Source organism: Lepidochelys kempii, chromosome 10 (genome assembly GCF_965140285.1).
Source record: "Lepidochelys kempii isolate rLepKem1 chromosome 10, rLepKem1.hap1, whole genome shotgun sequence".
Taxonomy (NCBI): domain Eukaryota; kingdom Metazoa; phylum Chordata; order Testudines; family Cheloniidae; genus Lepidochelys; species Lepidochelys kempii.
Window position 1 is genome coordinate 77,917,308 of NC_136389.1, and position 22,981 is coordinate 77,940,288.

The 22,981-nt window shown below is 44.5% G+C and overlaps 1 protein-coding gene across 3 annotated transcripts in view; it reads right to left on the minus strand.

Annotated features, from left to right (window-relative positions):
- PCSK6 (proprotein convertase subtilisin/kexin type 6) overlaps window positions 1-22,981 on the minus strand; it is a 118,665-nt gene that overhangs the window by 83,104 nt on the left and 12,580 nt on the right. For all 3 annotated transcript variants that reach the window (XM_073304307.2, XM_073304309.2, XM_073304312.2), the window contains exon 2: window positions 15,208-15,312. In XM_073304307.2, coding sequence (XP_073160408.2) covers window positions 15,208-15,312 — 105 coding nt within the window. The remainder of the gene's footprint in view (window positions 1-15,207; window positions 15,313-22,981) is intronic.

Sequence of the window (22,981 nt, forward strand, 5' to 3'; positions counted from 1 at the left end):
GATTGTTAAATGTGTAAGAGAGTATTAGGTGTTTAAACGTCACAAAAACTAATGGGATGTTACTTGCATTGTTTTCACTTATCTACATCCCATTATAAAGTAGAAGCAAACATTTACATTGTGATACCCCTGTAACCAACTAACCCATCAAAGGAGAAAGAAGCCTTGTAGAATGCAAATGAAGAACCCTAACAGAAAAGAGTTAATTTCAAAGCAAGTGATCTTTGCATCTTTGACCTCCAATCATCAGAACAAATGGCATTTCTCACTCTCCATCATCAGAGGAAAAGCCCATTTAGGTAGTTACACTGTTGGCTTGTTTTCTGTGAGAAGAAGCTATAAGTATGGATTCAAGGAAAGATCCTTCATCTCTGAACTGTTTGGATTCTTACAGGGAAGTGCGCCAGATGCAAGGCAGAGATCCTCCGAGACAATCATAGTACCCTGAAAAGACTTTTGGGAAACTGGCAGTTTAGTACATCACTGCCACCCTTTGGAATCACAAACTGTGATTCACCTGTGCATGTATTTTACTTGCTTTAACCTCTCATTTCCTTTTCTTAGCTAATAAACCCTTAGTTAGACTGGCTACCAGCATGGTCTTTGGTGTAAGATCTAGGGTACCAGTTGATCTGGGGTAAGTGACTGGTCTCTTGGGACTGGAAGCAACCTAAATATGACGTGAGTTTTGGTGTAAGTAACCATTTTATCACAAAGTCCAGTTTGTCTGGGTGGCAAGATAGACTGGAGAGTCAAAGGAGACTATCTGACTCCATGGCAAGACTGGTACAGTGATCTAGGAGTCCACACTTCTTACTGGCTTGGTGAAATCTAATTAATTATAGAACACACCACTAGCTTGAGGTGTCTGCCCTCTTTTCTGACAGTCTGCCCTGATGTAGGCACTCCTGGTCCTGAGCCACTCCAGACAGTGTGACACTGGCAAAGAAATAAGTATATATATAAAAAACACCCCACAAAAAGTTCAAATACATTTCAAGCCACTTTGGGAGAGATACGGGCTACTCTCAGGTCAACAGCAAAACTCTCATTGACTTCAGTGGGACTGGAATTTCATCCTCTGTTCTTTAAAATGGATTTGAGGAAACCTGGGAGCTGTTCCTATAACTAACTAGAATAATCTTCAGGCTTCTTGCCCTCAGGTTTATTTACGAGCTGCAGGACTGGAATATATGGTCCCAAAGACTTAATGCTGTCCAACATTCGTCAATTTTAAACAAGGTTCAGGGTTTGGTATACAGAGATCTCAGCCTGTGTTGTACCATGGCAAACACACCATTAAGAATCCCTTTAACCTTTGAATAAAGATACAGAAAAAGAAGGAAAAACAGTTCAAGTATTAGAAATGTCAAATATTAAGTAAGGCTTTCATACGAACAACAGCCCTTGTTCCCTTTAACTCAAGAGAGTCATTAGAAGGGGTGGGGGGGAAAAACTTGTTTGACCATCTTTTAGGTGGTATCAAAAATAGTAATACGTGTCGTCTTGGGGGAAAAACAGAAGAAGTTAGCTGAGATGGGCAGGAGCTGTTAAAGTCTGTTCCCATTTCTTAAAAGACACACGAGAGAGGAGTGAAAAGAACAGCAAAGATAGAAAATGCAGCTTCTGACGCTGGTGTGGACCTTCACTTGCCACCTCACTGCTGGAAAAATAGGCCCAGAACACAATCTTATTAACCACTCTAAGACCTGGCAAACTTGTACCAGCATCGGGCTGTGTAGGGCACTGCTTTTAGTTGCGCTTTTGGTCACAGGCTCACAACAGTGTTACAAAATATCTAGTCTTGGCCAGCTAACCCAGACTTTTATCCGACAGAAGACAAAGGAGGACAGAAATGAGAAGAAATAAAATGGGGGAAGGAGGACACGTGGGGATGAGGGTAGATGGCAGAGTCTCACATCCCACATGGTGGTTGGGAATTAGTCAGACGGCGGAGGTAGTGATGACATCTAGGTTCCTCTCTTTGGCCCGATCTGGTCTGAACATCTTTTGGGATCTCTAGTGGCATTATGGTGGATTCTGGAGTCCTAGGAGATACTGGAGGTGGCAGCCATATTGGTAGAGCTCACTCCTTCCCCTCCTTTCAGTCAGCAATCGTTGCCCTCTTCCATTCATGTCCTCCAATTTTCCTCAAAAAGTCTTTTAAGGACCCCAAAAGGGATTGATGGGTGGGCTAGCCCATCCCCTCATTATTTTGTCCACCAGTTAGGCCTTATTTCCAACACACTAATTTTGGTTCACTGATTTCCCACACTTTTCTTGTTTACCAGGCATGATCTGAACGCAATCCTTGAGTTATATCAGTCAGCCTTTTTGTTTGTACAGATTCAGTCTCCCTTTTGCACCTTTTCCCCATCAGCCTTTGTTGGTCTAGGCTATTGTGGCATTTTATGAACTTTCATTCACTTTTCACCGTGGAGCTCACAGTTGTGATAACTGGGCCTACAGATTTACCCTAACAGTCCTAAAACAGCAGGGACATTGATTCTGCTGCTCTTCTTTCATCTGCTAGCATTAAAATCATGTTGGCTTCATCTAAGCACACCACATGCTCTCATAACACTTATTTAGTACTTCTTAAAATGCAGCTTTATCCAACATCCACATTCAGACCATTCACATTAATAATCAAGCCACTGAATTCCCTCATCAAGATCTCTATCAACAGACCCTTAGTGTTGAAGGGGAGTGTTTTTGCATGCTCATATGAGCATGTGTTTCCATGTAAACCATGCGCACTGGCCCCAAAGCCACACATATATCCTGAAAAATAAGTCCCACAAGCTTGCCTCACTAGAGTCTTTGCTGATGAATTAAAAAGGGAGGGTTTGTTTGCACGCCGTTATGGATTTAAGCCACATTTTCTCCAGACTCCATGCCCTGATGGAAGTCACCATTCATCTTCCATAAACTGCAATTAATAAGCTAAACATGAAGGAGGTCATTGGTTGAGCAGGCTCAAAAGTGCTAGAATATTTTTTCCCTGAGCACTCTGCCATCTACCTAAAGTGATCAGCTCTCTGCTTCCAAGCTGAAAAGGCATTTTTTATCTTTACAAAGACGACTTCTCGGCAGAAGATCTAGGTTAATGTTCCAGGTCTACTACTGTGACATTTGTTGGGGTTTTGGTGGTGTGTGACATTCCGCAAGATCACATGTAAAGCCATTTTAGAAAGGGCAAGGTTTGTCAAATGCCACTTTTAACTTGCAAGGAACTTCTTAGCTACCATATAAGGTGACTGTTTTAAATACGTGTCATGCATTCCCTCTTTATTTCTTCTTTTCATCCTTCTCCTGCTCTCTCATGCAAACACAGTGGTGTATACTTGCCCCCCAGAATAATCTTTTTCTTTTGTTCATAGAGAAAAATGAAACTTACACCCATTGAAGTCAAACTGAATGCTTTGAAATACACACTTTATTTCTTGCTTCAACACAAGTAAATGTACCAGTATTTTGACATGTGGTGGGAGTTAGATGACTACAGCGGATAGAAGTTTTTAGTTCAAAATATTTTCTGATGAAAGATAGCTTTTCATCAAAATGGAAATTTGTGTGGGAATCTCTGATGACTTTTTAAGGTTTTCATTGAAAAACCAAAACCCTAAAAATGATATTAATTATTTTTCAGCTGAAAACTGAGAAGTTTTGGCTAGTTGGGCAAAACAATTCAGTTAAATCAAAAAATTTTGCCTGACCAGCTAAAATTTTTATAACTTTGCTTGCCAAAAAGCAAACTTTTTTTGGTAAATTTCCAGTTGTCCAGAACAACAGTATCTGGGGTTTTGGTTTGATTTGTTTTTAAACAAAATTACAAAACATTTTATAAAAAAAATGAAAACAATTCTCATTTTCATTGAAATTTTTCCACGGGGGAAAACTACAGAGCTTGTATGGAAGTTGTTGAAGACACTAGACTCTTCATTAACACAGTGTCCCAACATTTACTGTGCGTTTTAAAGTATTTCATGTATAACTATTGGAAGTAAAAATCTATATTCAGAGTGACTGTTTTGTTGGATGTGACCAGTGCTAAAAGATGATACTGGCAAGTTAAGCCTCCTAATTTTGTGCTGTATGATCTAAAAACGGAGCGTGCCTGTCAGAGTGCTATACTTGTTTGGTCACATTATGAACGAGAGTTCATAGATCTATAAACCTTATTTCAGCATTCCCAGTAGCCAGGGTTATTAGCCATGTACATTGAGATACAATAGTTTATTTCCTGCCTTTCCAAGTGTCACCGATTTACACTAGTTTGCCAAATGTCAGTACAATGCCAAAAGCCCTTACGGCACTGTCACATAGCACATCACTCACCGCTGGACTGGCGCCTCCTTCTGGTTGTTCTGGGGATTAGCTCAAGGCCAACCCCCCCGACCAGGGTCTGTACCCCATCACTCCTTCTCCGCAGTCCACCTGCAACCCCTCTCACAGTATCAGGAACCACAGTGCCCTCTTCATGGCTCAGCCCTCCAGCCATGTCACTATCCACATTCCCCTCTTCCAGGGGAGTTTTGCTCCTGGTCCTGCCACTACTCCGGGTCCCAGCCCAGGAACCCTGCAGATCGCAGCCTCCTGCTGCAACTCTATCAGTGCATTTCCCTGGGCAGCCACAGCAGCCCATCTGAAGCACCTTCTCTTCCCCCCTGGGTTCCTGCCTGCACTGCTCTGTTCAAGGTGCTACAGGGTTGCAGTCTACTCCAGAAACAGTTCTCCCTCCTTAAACTCTAGGCAGCTACCGACTCTGCTCTGCCCTGAGGCTCTTTTTATATGGTCCTGCTGGGCCCTGATTGGCCATGCCTCCTATTGGCTGCTTTTCACACAGCTTCCCTAGAGCTGTTAACCCCTTATTGGGGAGTGTGGGGCAGACGCCCCATCACAGGCATTTGTCGGTTAAGTAGGTTGTCATTTAGTCTCACTTCTCTTACCTAGAACCTGATAATTTCCTACAAGAAAACCAGCCGCCTCATCTCCACTTCTCAGGAAAGATTTAATAGCAGAGCTTAGAGGCCGGTCTCCTCATTAAGGGAAGATCTTACTGCTTGTGGTAGAGTTACTCTTACAGTACATTTACCGTATTCAGAGGGATGTGATCGGAGTACAGGGCTGCAAGTCAGGAATTACCTGGCTGAATTCTGGTTCCAGCCCCAGCTGTGCAGCAGCTAACTCACCGGACAGTTCATTGCATAGATTCTGCCACTCTCTGATCCCAAAGACACAAGCTCCTTATACCTGTTTTTTAAAAATAAAGCTTCGCCACAGGAAACAAGTTATAGATTACTACATTTTTCAGAGCCCGAAATGATCTGTCACTACCCCAAGTTTTTAAAAGTCCCACTCCAGCCCTCAGATTTCCTAGCTGGGTCTGTATTCTCTCTCAGTTGTTTCCAGGAGATGCTCTACCTGCAAACAGGTTGTAGTGGGAACTTCTCCATTTGGGAGGAAAATATCCCAGGCTGCCTCCGAAAGCCCTTGGCCTGAATTCTGGCAATAAGTGCCTGGTGCCGGTTCTGCGTTGCAGCATTCTGATCTGGCGTTTCCCCCCCTTAGTCTTGGCACTTTCAGGATCAGGTCTCGGTCTCTTGCACCTGAGAGCATAGCTATAATTGCACCACAAGACCACCCGCTGATAGCCCAGTTGCACACAGAACTGTCACAACGCTACCTTTTTAAAAGGGACTTTGACGTCTAACTGTAAAGTGGATGCCAACATTTCCTCCTCCTTGCCCCCAAATAAATGGACCGTTGCCTCCCTTTCCCACTGAATAGCTAGCAACTCTGTTGGATTTTGCACAGCTCTGATTCTTTAGTAGCTCAGTCTTTTGCTGCACCCCTGTACTTCTACTAACCACTCATAATTCTAGGCCAGCTTCCTATATATGCTGTATCTGGTGCCTTCCCCAAGGCTTTAGTGTTTTCCCACAGAAGTTGCTCCAGTTTAACCAAAGGCCTGTTTTTTTAACTGGCTGAGTTAACTGGCTGTTAATGGACACCCTTCATTCAATTTAAAACCCAGTTTGTATCAATTTAGTTTAGGCGGATTCCTTGTTGATTTAATCTAAATGGATATCAACTGGTTTAACAAGGAGTAGCATCATTTAAACTGATTTAAGAACTGATTTTAGTTAAATTGTTGAGTCAAGCCCTAACACCACAGATCACAAACAAACCAGGAATCCGCCATATTGCCATCTGCTTCAATAGTAGTTTGTGTCATTTGACTAGATGAGGAGAGACTGAGATTGGCATAGTTCAGAGTTGTGGTCTTTGGTTAAATTTACATTCACAGAACCATAGAATATCAGAGTTGGAAGGAGGTCATCTAGTCCAACCCCCTGCCCAAAGCAGGGCCAATCCCCAGCTAAATCATCCCAGCCAGGATTTTAAGCCCAACCTTAAAAACCTCTAAGGAAGGAGATTCCACCACCTCCCTAGGTAACTCATTCCAGTGCTTCACCACCCTCCTAGTGAAAAAGTTTTTCCTAATATCCAAACTAAACCTCCCCCACTGCAACATGAGACCATTACTCCTTGTTCTGTCATTACTGTCATATAAATACCTATTAATGGGTGGGGGGAAAGGTTTCCCCCAAATGAGAACTGACCTTTAAAAAAAAGGACATTAAATAAAGGCTGAATGGAATTTTGACAACAACATTCTGAAGTCCCGGTTCTATGATGCAATCAGGTTCTGCTCCATTCTGCTCTAGCTGTTTGTGCAAATTCTGACTCACAACACCGGGGGCCACTGCACGCGGAACAAAGGGAGGCTAGAACAATAGATCAGCAGACTGGACTTCCTGCAGGGAACCTGTAGTGTAGTGGCAGACCATCACCATGGCCAATCCCAAAGGTAGACCTGGCCTCCTTGCCAATTGAGCAAGGCAGGTGCTTAAAGCTGTCTGAGTGGATGTTTAGTCTATGTCCATCTCTGGTGATTGTACTATGCCACTGAAGCTTTTGGTGACCACATGATCGCTGACCGTGTAGCAGCATTCCTTGGTAAAGGTACTTCCGAATACTTTGGTCTTCCATCCCGATAATCCATCTGTACCAATAAAGCCACCAAACCCAAACCAGAGCTACTAATATCCTCATTGATGAGTTTGTCCTGCCATGGAGTGGTGACAAAGACAACAAGTGGCAGATGCCACAGACCCAAACCATTCACAGTCATGGAGCTGCTAAAAAAAAAAAATAATAATAATAATAATACAAAAAAACCCCAGGAACAGGCTTTTCTACATTAAAAACAAAAAACAATCACATTCAGATTGTATGTATTTTTAATAAATATTAATTTAGCCATTTAAGGTATTTTTTACAAAATTTGCATGTGGGATGCAAAATTTCCTGCACTGCAAAAAAACAAATAATGTATTTGAATGGATATTCAGTGTTTAACACACAGTTCCAGGACAAACCAGATGGCCATAACATGTTTTCATCATAAACTCAGTGTGGGGGGAGGGGGGCGGGAGGGGGGAATAAAGTGTTATTGCTTTTTACATGGTGTATGCCTGCAGGCTCTAGACCTGGCCTGCTGTCCTCCTCTGCTGCTGTATTTCCATTTTAAATAGGTCTTATTATTGAAGTTTCAGTCTCCAAACATTCATTGTGCTTGGCCCACAGATGACAGCAAGCTCTAATCTGTTGGTGTGTGCAAGAGACAGCCTCCCTCGCATTACAAGCGATGCCCTTCCCCATCTATTTAGTGTCCATGCTGACAGGCCAAGTCCAGCTCTTCCATACACAAGCCAAGGCCAGAAGTGAGAAGCCCTACATCTTTCAAATCAGAGTTTCCTCCACATTATCTCCTACGGCAGGGGGCGTGGTGTTGAAGTGTCCTTCAAATGTCCTTTGAGAGTCTACATTAACCCAGATGTGCTGTTTATAGCACCTGTGTAACTCCCATAAGGCTAAAGAAGGCTAAGAGCCAAGTTACTACACTCTCAAGCTTGTGGAATAGTTTTAGAATTAAACTCAATGATACTGTGTCAAACCATACTTTGTCCCAGTCATAAAGCCTAGTACTTCAGAACATTTTCCTCAATTAAAAAAAGTCCTTAAGAAATGTTTTAGAAGCAGCAGCCAACTCTGTATGTTTCTTATTCCATCAGCTCAAATCGTTCTGTGCTTTTAATCTGCCAACACTCTGAGCCAATAAAAGTGGACCCAAGATTGATTTATTAAGGGTTAATGGTCAGATTGACCACCACAAAGAACTTCACTTACTGAAAGCAGATACTTTAGATTCCCATGGAGGTGGAAGTGAATATGATCCAGTTATTTAACAGAGTGACTTTGCAGACCAAGATTAATTTGACTTTTACATCCAGCAGCTGTAGCCTGTACAAATCCCAAACTAAAATTCGACTGCAGCCAGACAAGTTTGCTTGGAGATGGCCAGTACTAGGAATTAGAACAATGGAAACTAGGAATTAAAATTACAGTTTAAAGTTCCAGTCCCCTAAATTATACACCTATAACTTTCCTTGAATTAATCTCATCTTTTGAAACCCTGAGAGTCAAAAGGAGGACAGGGCACCTTTGGAATTGTGTGCGCGCAAGAGACAGCATGCATGGAATGGGGTATCTTTAACTCACCACTCCGGGAAGGTTAGTGTGGGTGAGAATTTCCCTAGAGTGTAAAAAAAGAGGGGGGAAATGCAGCCAAAATTCCAAAGGGAGAGTAGATGAGGAAATAGGAGTAGGGTACTGCAGCAAGAAGAGAACTGCAGTATCAGCCTTCAAGGCTGATGGCCAGAGGAGCGCACAGCACACAAATATTATGTTAAAGTCTGTGCTCGCTATGAAAGGCCTGATTTACAGAGGGTGGGTGCTCAGTGCTTTGTGTAAAATCAGGCCCCTTTAAAGACCTGAGCGCTCAAAAATTAAGGGTTAACAATCGCTAGTCACCTTTGAAAAATCTTGGCCTGTTTCTCGATCCTGTTTCAGGGCACAGAGCCGCCCTACACTACAACTCCAGTTCCATGGTTGCAATGCAATTCCATTTTGTAGTATAGATGCATGCATCCAAGGGTTTCATCATGCTGAGAATCCTGTCTACATTAACAAGGAAATGTCAGCAGCTAAATGAAAGGGTTAGTAAGTTCTTTTTCCTTTACAGCTCTGTTTAAGGTGACCAGATGTCCCGATTTTATATGGACAGTCCCGATCTTTGGGTCTTTTTCTTATATAGGCTCCTATTACTCCCCACCCCCGTCCTGATTTTTCACACTTGCTATCTGGTCACCCTAGCTCTGTTGGTAAGTCAGCCACAGACTTTCGCTCTGGGGAGACATCTAGACCAGTGGTTCTCAGACTGAGTCGGGACCGCAAAGTGGGTCACGACCCCATTTTAACGGGGTCACCCCAGGGCTGGCTTAGACTTGCTGGGACCCGGGGCTGAAGCCTGAGTCTCACCACTCAGAGCCAAAGCCAAAACCTGAAAGCTTCAACCTTCAGGGGTGGGGCTCAGATTACAGGCCCCCTGCTTGGGTCTGAAGCCCTTGGGCTTCAGCTTCCCCCTCCCCACAAGGGCAGTGGAGCTCAGGTTTGGCTCCCCCACCCAGGTCAGCAGGGCTCGGGTGGGCTCAAGCTTCAGTCCCCGCTCCAGGGGTCCTGTAGTAATTTTTGTTGTCAGAAGGGGGTCACAGTGCAATGGAATTTCAGAACCCCGATCTCGACTAAGGAATGAGCTGGAGGGGCAGATAGGGTGGGAATTTTTTAAAGGAACTAAAACTGTATGTCATCTGCCTGTTTATATTTATCTTGTCTATTTAGGTTGGAAGCTCTTTGGGGCGGGGGCTGTCTTTTACCATGCGTCTGTACAGTGCCTAGCACAATGTGGCCCCAATCCTGACTGGGGCCAGTAGATGCCTAGTTTTGTTTTGTTTTTTTAAAACAGCAGCATTACAAAATGGAGCAGGGCTGTAACCAAGTCAGGGCCAGCTATATCTAACTATCACAGGCACAGCTGTAGCAGAGCAGGATTTGAAATAGTTTTAGCTTGAGTTAATCCCAGCTTGAGCTAAACATACAAATTTTATATATTAAGTGAGTCCGTGACACTCATCAGACCCCGTTACTCAAATATGATTGAGTTGTGTCCACACAGTTTCTCTCCTTCCGACCCCAACCCCCACCGTAAAATCATGTCTGTCTACCCACTCCTACTGCACAACCTAAATGGGTTTGTAGCCGTGCATTCTGGGCAGCTATCCCATAATGCCTCATCAGGCGAGAGAGTGCCCAAAGGACATGGATACGGAGCAGCACCTGCAGAAGAATGCATTCAGATGCCCTACCAATTTCCTACAGACAGCTGAGAGGAGAAAGAAACACTGGCCAACTCTGTTACAGCACACATCTACACTACAAAAGAGCGCTACAACCTAGTTACCAGAAAGCACTCATCTGCCAGCCTAGGCCAATAGGAAGGGTGACCCAGGCTCAGCTGGCACAGTTACCAGCCATATGTTAACCTTGTTCTGTGTTGGCCCAAAGCATGGCCCTTACCTGGTTACAAACCTCATTAAAAGTTGGGAGTGCAGGCAGGTCTAAGTCAGCTAGTGTGGACTGGGCCAAAAGTGTGTTAATAACGGATACTGACCTATTTCGTAAAGCGCTTGAGTATTATTGGCACTACCCACATCCCAGCGATAGGCTTCAGGGACCATTTTGACACAAAACTCAACAAGGGTGTGTTTACTGAAGGAAAGTCCCAGCTACAGGGGAAACAGACCCATAGCTTAACTGGCTGTCAGCAGCAGATACCCCTGAACGAGTACCAAACACAGTAACTGCTGGTATGGATGGGACAAAGCCTGTGTTCAGTGTTAGCCAATAAACTGCAGTAATGGGCCAATTTCCTACGGTAGCAGAGGCCTAGAACAACTCTGACCAACCCTTTAGCTTGGCTGCTTCAGGCCTTGTCTTCTCTGTGAAATAAAAATGAGGATTTAACTCAAGTCAGGTAACTCAGTACAATCCTAGTAATGGGAAGGCAGTTTGAAGTTCTCACATGAGTTAAAGCCTTTACCTTGAGTGACCTAACTTGAGTTAAGAGCTCACCCGTTTCCTGACATGACAACAAGGCCTCAGGCAGACATGTGATCTCCATTAATGCTTAGCCAATAAGGGTGAGGAAAGCCAGACTCCAACAACGACCCAGAACTGCCCTAAAGAAACATATTTGGGCTAAGATTTCAGTGAAGAAAGCCATAGCTCCAGGGAGTTACTTTGGTGAGGGAAGCCCCGCCTTTCCTTCCGGTTACATCATTTGTAATAACGATGAGAGGATTTTGAATTCCAACAACCATAAAGGCATTTTTATCCAACAGAGAATGTCTAGCGTCTACACTAGCATCTTCCCGTCAAACCTCCCACCAATGGTAGCAGTGGTAGGAATACAACTGGAGACCAACTGCTAGCCTACGCCGGCCTTCCCACTGTGGCTGACTAAAGAAGGGAGCCGCAACGGTGATAGCATAACACGGGGGAGGGTTGCATGGGTCTAGGGAGGACATTGAGCTGGGAGTCGGGAGACCAGAGCTCTGCTCCCAGCTCTGCTCCAGACCTTCACTCAGCTGTTCCTGTTTCCCCTCCTACTCTTTTTTGTCTTAAGGGACTGTCTCCTACTATGCCATAGCAAAGTGCCTAATACAATGGAGCCCCAGCCCCAGCAGGGACCTCAAGATGCTACTGATGCAAATAAATAATGGTGTAAACAAAACAGCTGAGTGGAAGACAGAAAACAGATCAAGCATCTGCAGATGACTGAACTCTTTTGTTCTTTAGGACTTGTGTTTGTTTCCATCTTTGCTATTCCATTCAAGCTGTTGCAAATTTTTTGTTTGTTTCTGCATGCCTTGCAGTAATACAACTTCACAATATTTACCATTTTATGATTACTAATTATGCCCCATTCAAACAACCAACGTACTTCCAAATGATTTGCAAATGGATGGGAGGAAAAAAAAACCCCCACCAAATTGATGGATCTTGAATTCAAGGTAATAACAAATCCTTGTAAACCTACTCTAATTTAACTGACTATTAATCAGTAGAGCTAGGTAAAGTAAATATTAATAGACTAAAATCTAATTGATTTGGTTTGTACTAAACTAAGCTAATTTAGAATTAAATTCATAATATGTTCAGATGCCTGTATACATTCCCCAGGGCTATAAAGTTTAATTAGAACACTTGGAAACAATCAGCCAATTGTATCTTATTTCCAGCTATTGCTGGAATGTTCAGGTGGTTTATTTTTCCTTTCTGTTGGCAACACTGTTTGTGACAACAGTCTATGTTCGAATGTTACCAATAGCGTGTTGGAGGTTATGTTTATATGTTTAACTGTGAACCCCTTTTAATAGCAGTTTAACTCGTAATTGGGGGTCCTCCATGTGGGTCTTACAAGGAAATAACCACCAACAATGTAATTTTTTCTCCTGAGTCAATAGGAAAGTCTTAATAATAATGTAATACTTTGTCCATTGATATCTTTTACTTGAGGGTCTCAGAGAGTTTTGCATAACTTAATGAAGCCTTTCAATGTGCTAATGAAGTAGGTAAGCTTTGTATCTATTTTACATATGTATAAACTGAGGCACAGAGAGGTTAAGTGACTTGTCCAAGGCTGTAGAGCAAATCAAATCAGTGGCACAGCTGGGAAAAGAGCCCAAGAGTCGCACTTCTCTCTCCTCTATACAACGCAAAACGACATTCCCTCCCACACCTTGCCTACAGGCCCTAAGAAGTAGCATCTCACCTCCAGCAGGCAGGCAGGCTTTGCCACAGATACTCAACCTTTACAGGAAGGCCCAGTATACATCATGGATACCGGTCTTTCTATAAAGATATATACTTTGATAACTGCTTCTAATTCTAACACTGAAAGACTGTCCAGCTTACTAAGATGAGGCTCAGTGCATGTATACAAATTAATGATATAAATAAGATTAATAAAATGTACACATTTAACAGGTTTTCCCCTCTAAATGCAAGAGTAAAAATAGGTCATTTACACTAATCTGCCCTACCTTAGGCCAGATGTTCAGTCAGTTTATATGGGCATAGCTCCATTGAAGTAAAAGGAGTTGTCCCTGTTTACACTAGATGAGAATCTGTCCCTCTGCTGTATAAAGCAGCATAGCTTCAGTCCCAGAGGGCCTGCTCCAAAACCCATTGAAGTCAGTAGGAAAACTCCCACTGACTTCAATGCACTGTGGATCAGGACCGGAGTGATAACTCTTGCTTTTCACACTGGGTTTTGCCTGATGTCAGGTTTAAAAAAAACCACATACCATTAAGCACCAAATGGGACCTGCCATAGCTCCCTTTAGCTTATTGAAACAGAATACACTCTCTCTAGGAGCAGTCTTCTCATTCTGTGCTCAGTGCTGCTGGAGTCCAGTGAGACAAAGTTCCCACAAACTTCTGTCAACCCCAATACATACAGAAATCTGAATTTGCTGGAGTATCAGATTTTTTTAAGAATGGCAGTCTATTAAGAGTAACCGTGTTTATTTCGGCTTTTAATACAATTTTTTTTTAAAAACCCATGAATTCTCTTTACATTTATGCACATGCAAATGCAAGGTTTATAAAAGTTGGTAAGAGAAAAGAATAGCATCAGGAAGTAAAAAATAATGTAACATTCCAACTACATCCCACGCACTGCCATAGATTTAATTTGTTCTGAATTTTTATTTTCTTGAACACTGACTTCTCGCAATTCAACGGTGATAAAAATCTCTTAGGCTGCTCTAGAAAGAGTAACGTATGCTTGTAGCCAAAGATTTCATACATAGCAACCATTAAGACTGCAAATGTTATGACAACTAAGTCAACACCACCAGCATACCATGCAATTTCTGTATTGGAAAGTTTCCTTAACCATTTTTAATATTTTTTTCCCTGAAGGCAGATGTTAATATTTAGTTACTTTTAAGTATTTTCAATCACTGATAAACATAACCGGCATGTCAAATGATTCACCAATTACAGAGCATGTGGTATCAAGTAACATGCTCGATTTACAATACTTCTGTAATACAATACAATACGCTCAATTGTATGCTGCAAATAAAGAAACCAGGCTCTTTAAGGCAAATCATTCAAATACAAGCTTCACATCGGAGCATACCAAAGATCTTTATCATAGAGCACCAAATCGTCCCAAGGCCACTCATTGTGCTAGATACACCATCGTACAGTTACATTTAACTAGGATGAGAAATATGACACAGCGTTTAGGCCTGGTGGCAGAACTCCCTCCCGCCCTCAGCAGAATCAGGCTTTTATAGAACGCTGCTTTTGTTTGCATGTATAGTGGAGGGATTAAAGAGAAAATTTGAAAGAGATGGATACCAAGAGGGTGATCGTTGAGAGTGTAGAGCATTTGCAATGTATTTAGCATGGAGCAAAGACCAAACACAAGGATAGTTTTGCAAAAGTTCACATTACTTCCACAAGTGTCTTACGGCACTAAATACCAATCTGTACAGTGCGTCCTCAAGGCTGCAGGCCATGTGCCATTGAACCCCTCCTGATTCAGAGAGCATAGTCATATGATGTTCTGGCAAGATGTCCACGGGTTTAAAGGTTCTTTCATAAGACCATCTGAAGTTTTTCATAATAAAAAACCCTACAAGTACATAATGCAGAGCGTAGCCATTTGTATTGAAACACACCCAACTGACCTAAGAAATATACAGACAAGGGTTTACACAATGTCACATGCTCCAGCAGGTGGATACGAATGGGTGGAGAAGAGGGGCACAGACAAGAGATGACACATCTGGGCACTGATGGACTTGGGGCTGTACCATCTCCACCATCTGGTTTTAGACACAAAGGGGGATGCTCCTTATCCCAAGCCAGCCCATGCCTCTATACACAAACAGTACACAGTCAAGGGCCTGGACTTGGGATATTTTCTGGGGGGAGGGAAAGGAGTCAAAGGCATCCTTACCTCTCTGCAGAAGCTTGCCCAACAAGGGACTCCCTATGAGAATACCAACAGGCCATGCTGCTGCTGTGCTTGGGGCCTTGTACACCGCCCCTCCACCACCCATGGGGTGAGAAGGGGAGCAGAGGGGAAGGAGGATGCAGGAGTCATTGTCCATGGCAGCTTGGCTCCTAAGGGGGCAGTGTTGCCGATTGGGGCCATACCTTGGGATCCATCCGGAGGAAGTTGTGTCGGCCTCGACTGCTGAGCGTCGAGCGCCTTATCGTCCTGCTGTGGTGAAAGTGGTAATAGTTCTCCAAATTCCCAATCTGTGCAAAAAACAAACAAACAAACAAAAAAAAAAAACCCATGCACAGTAAGTCAGTGAAGGAGAAATCTTCCACCCACGCACAGCTTGAGATGCTCAGCTTTTCTTCTGACCTCCCATACCCAACAATCCCTGGCAGCCAGAGGGGCTGATTTTCAGACTCCCCCCACCTAGCCGCAAAGAGAACTGTATCACCTGGCTGAGAATCTGCACTGATCTATGAAGCAACTGAGCACGCTCCTGCTCCCAGTGCGGTCTCGGGCCCTTGAGGAAGCCACATTGTCACTTTGCCATTGGTTTCTGTGGTAGCAGCATTGGGCCTATAATTAAGGATTCCGGGAGCTCAAAAATGGCAGCAACCCTAGCATGTCTTTAAAGAAAGACACCCGACTCTCCCCAGAAAAGAATGGCAGAGGACACAACAAACCAAAGCAAATAGATGAGAGCACTGCACCAAAGCCATGAATACTGCATCAGCCATCTATCCACTGAGCAAAATAACAGTTCACGCAGTCCTGACTTTACTGTAGAGAGCTACTGGCGGTCAGCAAGGAAGCCAGATGTGTTCTGCTATGGAAGGGTACAGGAGTTCCTGTAAAGCAGTAAGGAACCAGCTGCCAGGGCAGGAATGAGTCTTCAAAGGCAGCTGCTATGCCAAAGCCAGAAAAACTTGTCAAACTCACCACAAAGCCGCAGCGCATATGGTGACAATAAGGGAAAAAGCTTGCTCAGGAGCACATCACAGTGACTGCAAATGCTGTGCAATAGCCTGCTGCTTTGGAGTCTCTTTAAGCAGGCTAAGTGATAGAGAAAGGAGCCAATCCTGGGGTGGTGGGCAGAGCCGACCAGAACAACAACATGCACACCCCCTCAGAGAAGGCAGGGGCCAGAGAATCCAGCATTGAAATGCTTATGGAGGACAGAGAGAGGAGCATGGGCTGTAGGGCAAAGTCAAAAGTAGGCATACGGGGGTGGGGATGTCATCAAGCAGAGAACAGGCAGGGACTGTTGTCCAAAAAACAGGTGCAGCCCCATGGGCAGTGACAGCTTCCCTGCACCAGTCAGCCAACAGCTCTGTTCTGAAGGGACAGCTTCCAGGGGCTTCCTTGGCCTCTCCACTGGGATTGCCACAAGGGCACTCCACAGTGCTAACAGTTTGTGTGTGATGTGACAGAGACCTTCGGCCGGCTGCACAGAGGGCACTGAAGGGCTATCCAGCAATGCAGCGATGCTCATTTCCCAACAGACCCCTGGCCTACGACTATGAGGTGACCCTCGCCTTGATTCATTCCAGTTCAGTACTGGTACATCGGTGGGTTGAAGTGTTTAGATCTAAGTGGTGCAGAGGCCTGGTGCTGGTTCTCAGCATGGGGGTGAACTTCACTTGGTGGGATTTTCAGAGGCCCATAGTTCAGTCCACTGGAAGCCAATTTTTTAGCCAATCGCTAAAACAAACAAGTTTGTTTACATTTACGGGAGATGATTTTGCCCGCTTCTTATTTACAGTGTCACCTAAAAGTGAGAACAGGCGTTCTCATGGCACTATTATAGCCGGTGTTGGGAGGTATTTACGGGTCAGATATGCTAAAGAGTTGTATGCTTCTTCATGCTTTGACTTGTAGATTGCACTCTTTTTAACAGTGCGAAGATTTGCAATAAAAATGATATAAAGTGAGTACTGGGCACTTTATATTCTGCATTGTAATTGAAATTAATATATCTGAAAAATGTAGAAAAACATCCAAAATATTTATAATAAATTTAAATTGATATTAACAGTATGATTAAAACTGTAATTAATCGTGATTAATTTTTTTTAATAATTTGACAGCCCTACTTCTTGTCCTACCTTCACATGACATGGAGAACAATTTCGTTGCGCTCTCTTTAACATCCTTTAACATATCTGAAGACTTATCAGGTTTCCCCAGCCCACGCTTTGTCTTCAATTTTCAAGCCCACACATGTCCAGTTTTTTTCTTTTTAACCTTTCTTCATAGGAGAGGTTTTCTAAAGCTCTTATTTTGGTTCCTCTCCTCTGGACTCTCTACTTTCTGTCCCCATCTTTCTTCAAGCTTGGTACCCAGAACTGGACACAGTGCCCAGCTGAGACCTCCCCGGTGCTGAGTAGAGCAAGACAGTTACCTTCTGTGTCTTACATATGGCACTCCTGTTAACACATGCCAGAGTGACATTAGCATAGTGCCTTTGAAGGACAGTAATTGTATTGTCTAGATCACATACATCCCCTAGAAAGGAGCATACACAGAACACATGGTCAAACGATCATGTCAGAAGATGCTCAGACAAAACACATTTACTTTTGTAGGAGCTCTGTGTGTGGGATTTTGATCCAAAGGAAACATTGGTTTATAATGGACGCCTCCCCATAGAGGGGAGACTCCTAGGAAAACAGGAGCATGTTTAGAAATGAGTAGTGATCTGGGGATCTTTCAATTTTTGGATGTTTAAATTCATGCACCTTGAAGAGGCCTGATTTTCAGTGGGCAGGTGCTCTGCATTTTCCTGAAAATCAGTCCCCTATAAGGTATCTCCTTCAGGCACCTAAAATTTGAGCCCCTCCCCTGCTCCCAAATGGCTAGTCATTTTTTTAAAGTCTTGTCCTAGAGTTATAAAGGTAAAAGGAATAACCTGGAGGAACCAATGCCAAGACTTCTTCCCTTCAAGCCCTCGTCATTATCTTTTCCTGTTGTCATCTTTTAAAGAAGTCCAACGCCCCTCCCACCCCCACCCCCCTGTGCCTCCAATGTAAAGGGAACAGAGATTTCTAGCACAAGTGGGACTGGACCCTATAAATCCCATCCTCGGTGATACACAACAATCCTGTTAAACCTCATGGGCAATAACTTCTCAAGAAAAAACAGACCAAATGTATACATCAGGGAAGACAGAGTCCGCTGAAGTCATTTCTCCCACCACCGAAGAACTAACTCTCTCTCTCCACCCCATCCACAAATACCTTAGCATTAGTGGAATTGTTGCTGGCCTCCACCGGTAACTCACCTTGGCAGGAGAAGAGGCAGATTTCCACCCCCGCTCCATTCTTGTTTTAAAAACTTTAAACACCTTCCATGACAAACAAAGACAGGGCTGGGCTGTAAGCCATATGCAATAAGAATGGAGCTGGATGAGCGGAGGACAGAGAGGCATACAACTGCACCTTGTCAAAATAAAATTTAGCCTGGAAGTCTTTAAATTAAATTACCACCCCCTTTTAAAAATTAACAGCAGTCATGCATATTGGTAGAGCCTCCAGGGAAAGCTGGCTTGGAAAGTGCCTGCACTGGACTAGGGTGGCAGTCCTGGAGGCCTCAGTGTCCTGCCACACCCATCCCAGGAAAGGAACAGTAGAGGAGTCCTCCAAGCAGCCAGTCAGAGAGACTGCAGGTGAAGCAGCCAATCAGGGCCCAGAAGGACCATATAAAAGGAGCTGCAAACCTAGAGACAGTCACTTGCTTGCTGGAGCTAGAGGAGCGCAGTGGTGCTCCTGGTTGGCTAAAGGGAACTGCAGCACCCTGGACAGCTCAGTGCCAGCAGGGACTGGGGGAGCAAGGAAGAGCTCCTGGCTGGCTGCTGGGTCTGAACTTAGATGAGCCCTGAGATAAGGGTGAAGCTTTGGCAAAGGCTGGGACCATGTGTAAGTAGCCCAGGGATTGAAAGCAGTGTAGTTAAAGGGACACCGTGGCACATGGCTGCTATTCCTAGGGTTCCTGGGCTGAGACTGGGAGTAGTGGGCTGGCCTGGGTCCTCCCATAGGCCACCGGGTGGCCTACTCTCGGACAGTGATAAACCCCGAAAAAGGGGAACTGAACTGTTAAGAGGCCCAGCTGGAGAGCTGGGGCCAGAACATACCAAGAGGGTGAAACCATTGCCTCCACAGAGGAAGCCCCGGTGGTACAGCCCAGTACCAGGGCCAGGGCAGTTTAAAGACTGCAGACAAACCTGACCACAATGGGTGCTCACAAGAGATGGGTGACACGCCATTACAGGCGGACTGAACACCGATCCCAGATTCTAATCCTGACACTGCTTTTCTGGCTATGGGCCAGTTACATACGTGCTTAACATATTATTAGCCTGCAAGTAGTCCCACCGAAATCAGAGTGGGTTAGGCCCATTTAAGTCAGTGGCACTAACTCACATGCCTACAGTTAGATACAGGATTAAGCACTTTACTGCTGCATCACTGACTTGCAGCATGAACTTGGACCACTGACATCAACTGGGCCCCCTAAGGCCAGGTCTACAATAGAAACTTTTGCCGGTACAGTTAGGGAGAGGATTTATTTTGTTGGCAACATTTCTATACCAGCAAAAGCCCTAGTATAGATGTCGTTGAACTGACAAAGGTGTTTTTACCAGTATGGCTTATATTGCTCAGGGAGCCAGAATAAGCTACAGGGTATATACCCTGCAATTCAATGTCCGTGGTTGGCCTGAACCAGCTGGCTTGGGGTCAGGCTGCAGGGCTGTTTAATTGTTGTGTAGACGTTCGGGCTCAGCCAACTGTCCAGAGCTCTGGGACCCTGCCCTCCCCACAGGGTCTTAAAGCCTAAGCCCGAATGTCTACAGCAGAGTTAAACAGTCCCTTACCCCAAGTCAGCTGACAGCCATGTAATTTTAATGGTAGTGCAGACATACCCATACTGGCCAAAGCATTTTTTGGCTGGTATAAGCAGAATCCACACTAAGAGGGTGCCAGCAAACCCTTTCTAGTTTCAACCTGGCCTAAACTACCCCATCGTTAAACAATAACTAATCACTGTCCCCCCCAACTTTCCTACCTACCAGAGGTCTGCTCACAGCACATGCCTAAGCAGAGTCCTTAGCTGCAGCGCTGGGGAGCCAGATCCCCTCCTCCATCACCCACCCCACCCTCTTCTCTGCCTCCACCAATTAGCAGCTGAGAGGGTACAGAGGAGGGACAATCCTCCTAAATAGTAGTGTGTCAGTGAGCAGAGCCTCTGGGGATGGGCCAGGCCAGGAAGGGATTGGTTGAGGAGGGAGCACAGGGTCCCTGGTGGTGGTGGGAGTACAGGCTACCCCGCGGTGGAGATGGATAGAGGGGGGAGCACAGGGTTCCCGGTGGGGCCTCTCCGAGGGGAGAGTGAGCTCCTCCTGCCCAAAAGGGGTCACATTTTTATTCCTGAGCAGGCCCCTGGACAGAGAAGTCCAAGACTGTCCAAAGTGATCCGAGATGGTTAGCAATGCTAAAACACTGGAGGTCTTATCACAGGAGAATTTAAATTAGTCCCAGATGTACCCTCAGAAGTGTAACAGAATTTCCCCCCCATGCAACTAGGCTGCTTTCTCCTCAGCAAGTTGAAGTCCTCAACGCTTTTGAATGCTGCAGCAAGAACATCCGCTAAATGGGGAGTGTTGCTTCTAGTCACTCAGCAGAGGGTCTCTAGTTAAATGCAGACACTAAACTGGATTCTGATTTCACTCTCCCGCCCTTTAAAAATCAAGAGCATCTTCAGTTATGTCAACGGTGCTCCACCAGAGTGGAGCTGGAGTGAGTCATAGAATATCAGGGTTGGAAGGGATCTCAGGAAGTCATCTAGTCCAACCCCCTGCTCAAAGCAGGACCAACTCCCAGCTAAATCATCCCAGCCAGGGCTTTGTCAAGCCTGACCTGACAAGTCAGATCAGAATCAAGCCCAAATTATTTTGATGATGTTGCGACAGGTAATTAGCATCATCTTTTAACGATGCCTTCCCCTTGGCTGCAAAACAGAAATTATGAGGTAAAAATTAGTTCAACAGCTGTGGAGTGTTCATGTCAGAGGAGCTTTGCCTTACCAAGGTCCTCAGCGGGATTTTTCAGTCTGTGAGGAGCCTCTGTCCTGCAGTCACACAATGAGGGACTCGCATTGTGTTCTCAGTGCTGGCAGCTGTAAAGTTTGCTAAAACAGTCACTATAAGAGAGGTAAACTGCTAAACCTTGCGACTCTAGTCTGGGGAAGCATAGGATATAAATAAACAAAGAGAAACCAAGGCTATGTTTAGCCAGTAGTCAAGGGCTGCAACAATTATTTTTTTTAAGTCCAAAAAGGATTTATAAAGTATGTTACATTAAAACTCCCACTCGTTAATAAATACGAGTAAGGGCAGGGAAATAAGTCAGAATACAAAGCCATGTAGCTGAATTCAGCTAACTCACCCTGTCCAGGCTATCTTGGCCCACACTGCTCTGTAGTTGAGTTGACAACTCTTCCTAAGGTATCTGTTTTTCCTTACTAGAAACTTCTTCCTCAGCAATTCCATCAGCCTGTGCTTCTGTTGGATTTGCTATTTGCTTGCTTGTCGGTCAATTCAACATTAGCCTGGGCCCCTCCATCTACTACCTATAACTGGGCTGCTCCAGATTTATCCATCGCAGGATATTTGGCAGGTCAGTTTAACAACATTTCAAGACATCTGAAATGTTGCTTTCCCACTCAGAATTAGTTTCCCCACCTCCACCACTTCCACACCGCCCTCTCCAACATTTGGGCTCAGTCTTTTCATCTTCTTCCTGAAGTTATTTGCACAAGTGTGACAGGCTGGACTTGTCTGTTCACCCTTTGACAAGACTAGGATAAATTTCATACAGGGTCTTGTGAAACTCAATTTGCTGAATATTATTGTCCTGGTCAAATGTGTGGTAACAGTGTATGTAAAGATATAAGATTCTATTGAATGGCAGTACTAAGTTTAGAAAGGCAGGCACAGACCAGTTCCTCAGAAACAAAAGGCAAACAGATGCCTCACCTGCGTGTCAACATAATCCAATAGGCTCTCACCTGGGTAAGTGGGCATTCTTTGGCAGGAAGAAGGGTAAGCGAGAAATTTAATTTACACGTTGGCAAAGACACAGCTGGAGGTTCCCATCCCATAGATGTCCTGTCACCTGAACCCCAGCGGGAGATGACCCTCAAGGAGGGAAGAAAGGTGTAAGAATAGAGAACAAATCCCACAAATCACCTCTCCCCCCTCCTCTGTACTCATGGCAGCAACAACAGACTTTGAAAGGCCAAGGAAGCATCACTGAACTGGGGGAGGGGTCCTGGCTGAAGGATCCAGCCAGACTGCTCTCAGCATGTGGTGAGGAAAAACGTTTTTTTACTTTAAGTGCCCTCAATTTGTTAAGTTGGCATTAGTTTGCATTTTATTTTTTATTTCTCTGTAACCAGTTCTGACTTTTATGCCTCATTACTTGTAATCACTTAAAATCTTTCTTTCTGTAGTTAATAAATGTGTTTTATCTAACAAGTGTGTTTGGTTTGAAGTGTTTGGGAACCCCCACCCCACTTGAGATAACAGGGTTTGTGCATATCCTTTTCTATTCCTGAAATGACGGCCTTTCTATGAACTTGCATTGTCCAGAAGAGCACTGGGCAGTGCAAGCTGCACATATTCAGGGCAAGTCCGGGCCTGGAGAGTTTGCTGGTGTTTTCCTGCAGCGTCAGTCAGGAGTGGCTAGCTAACAACACTCACTCTGTATAGCTGGGAGTGAGTTACAGGCTGGAGACTGTGTGAATGACCAGGAGTGGTTGTTCTCACAGTGAAGCACTGTTAAAGACACCCCAGGTTAGAGAACTGAGGGGACACAGCTGTCCAATGGTCCAGACTGTACGCAGGGTAATGTCACAACGAGCTTTGGTGGA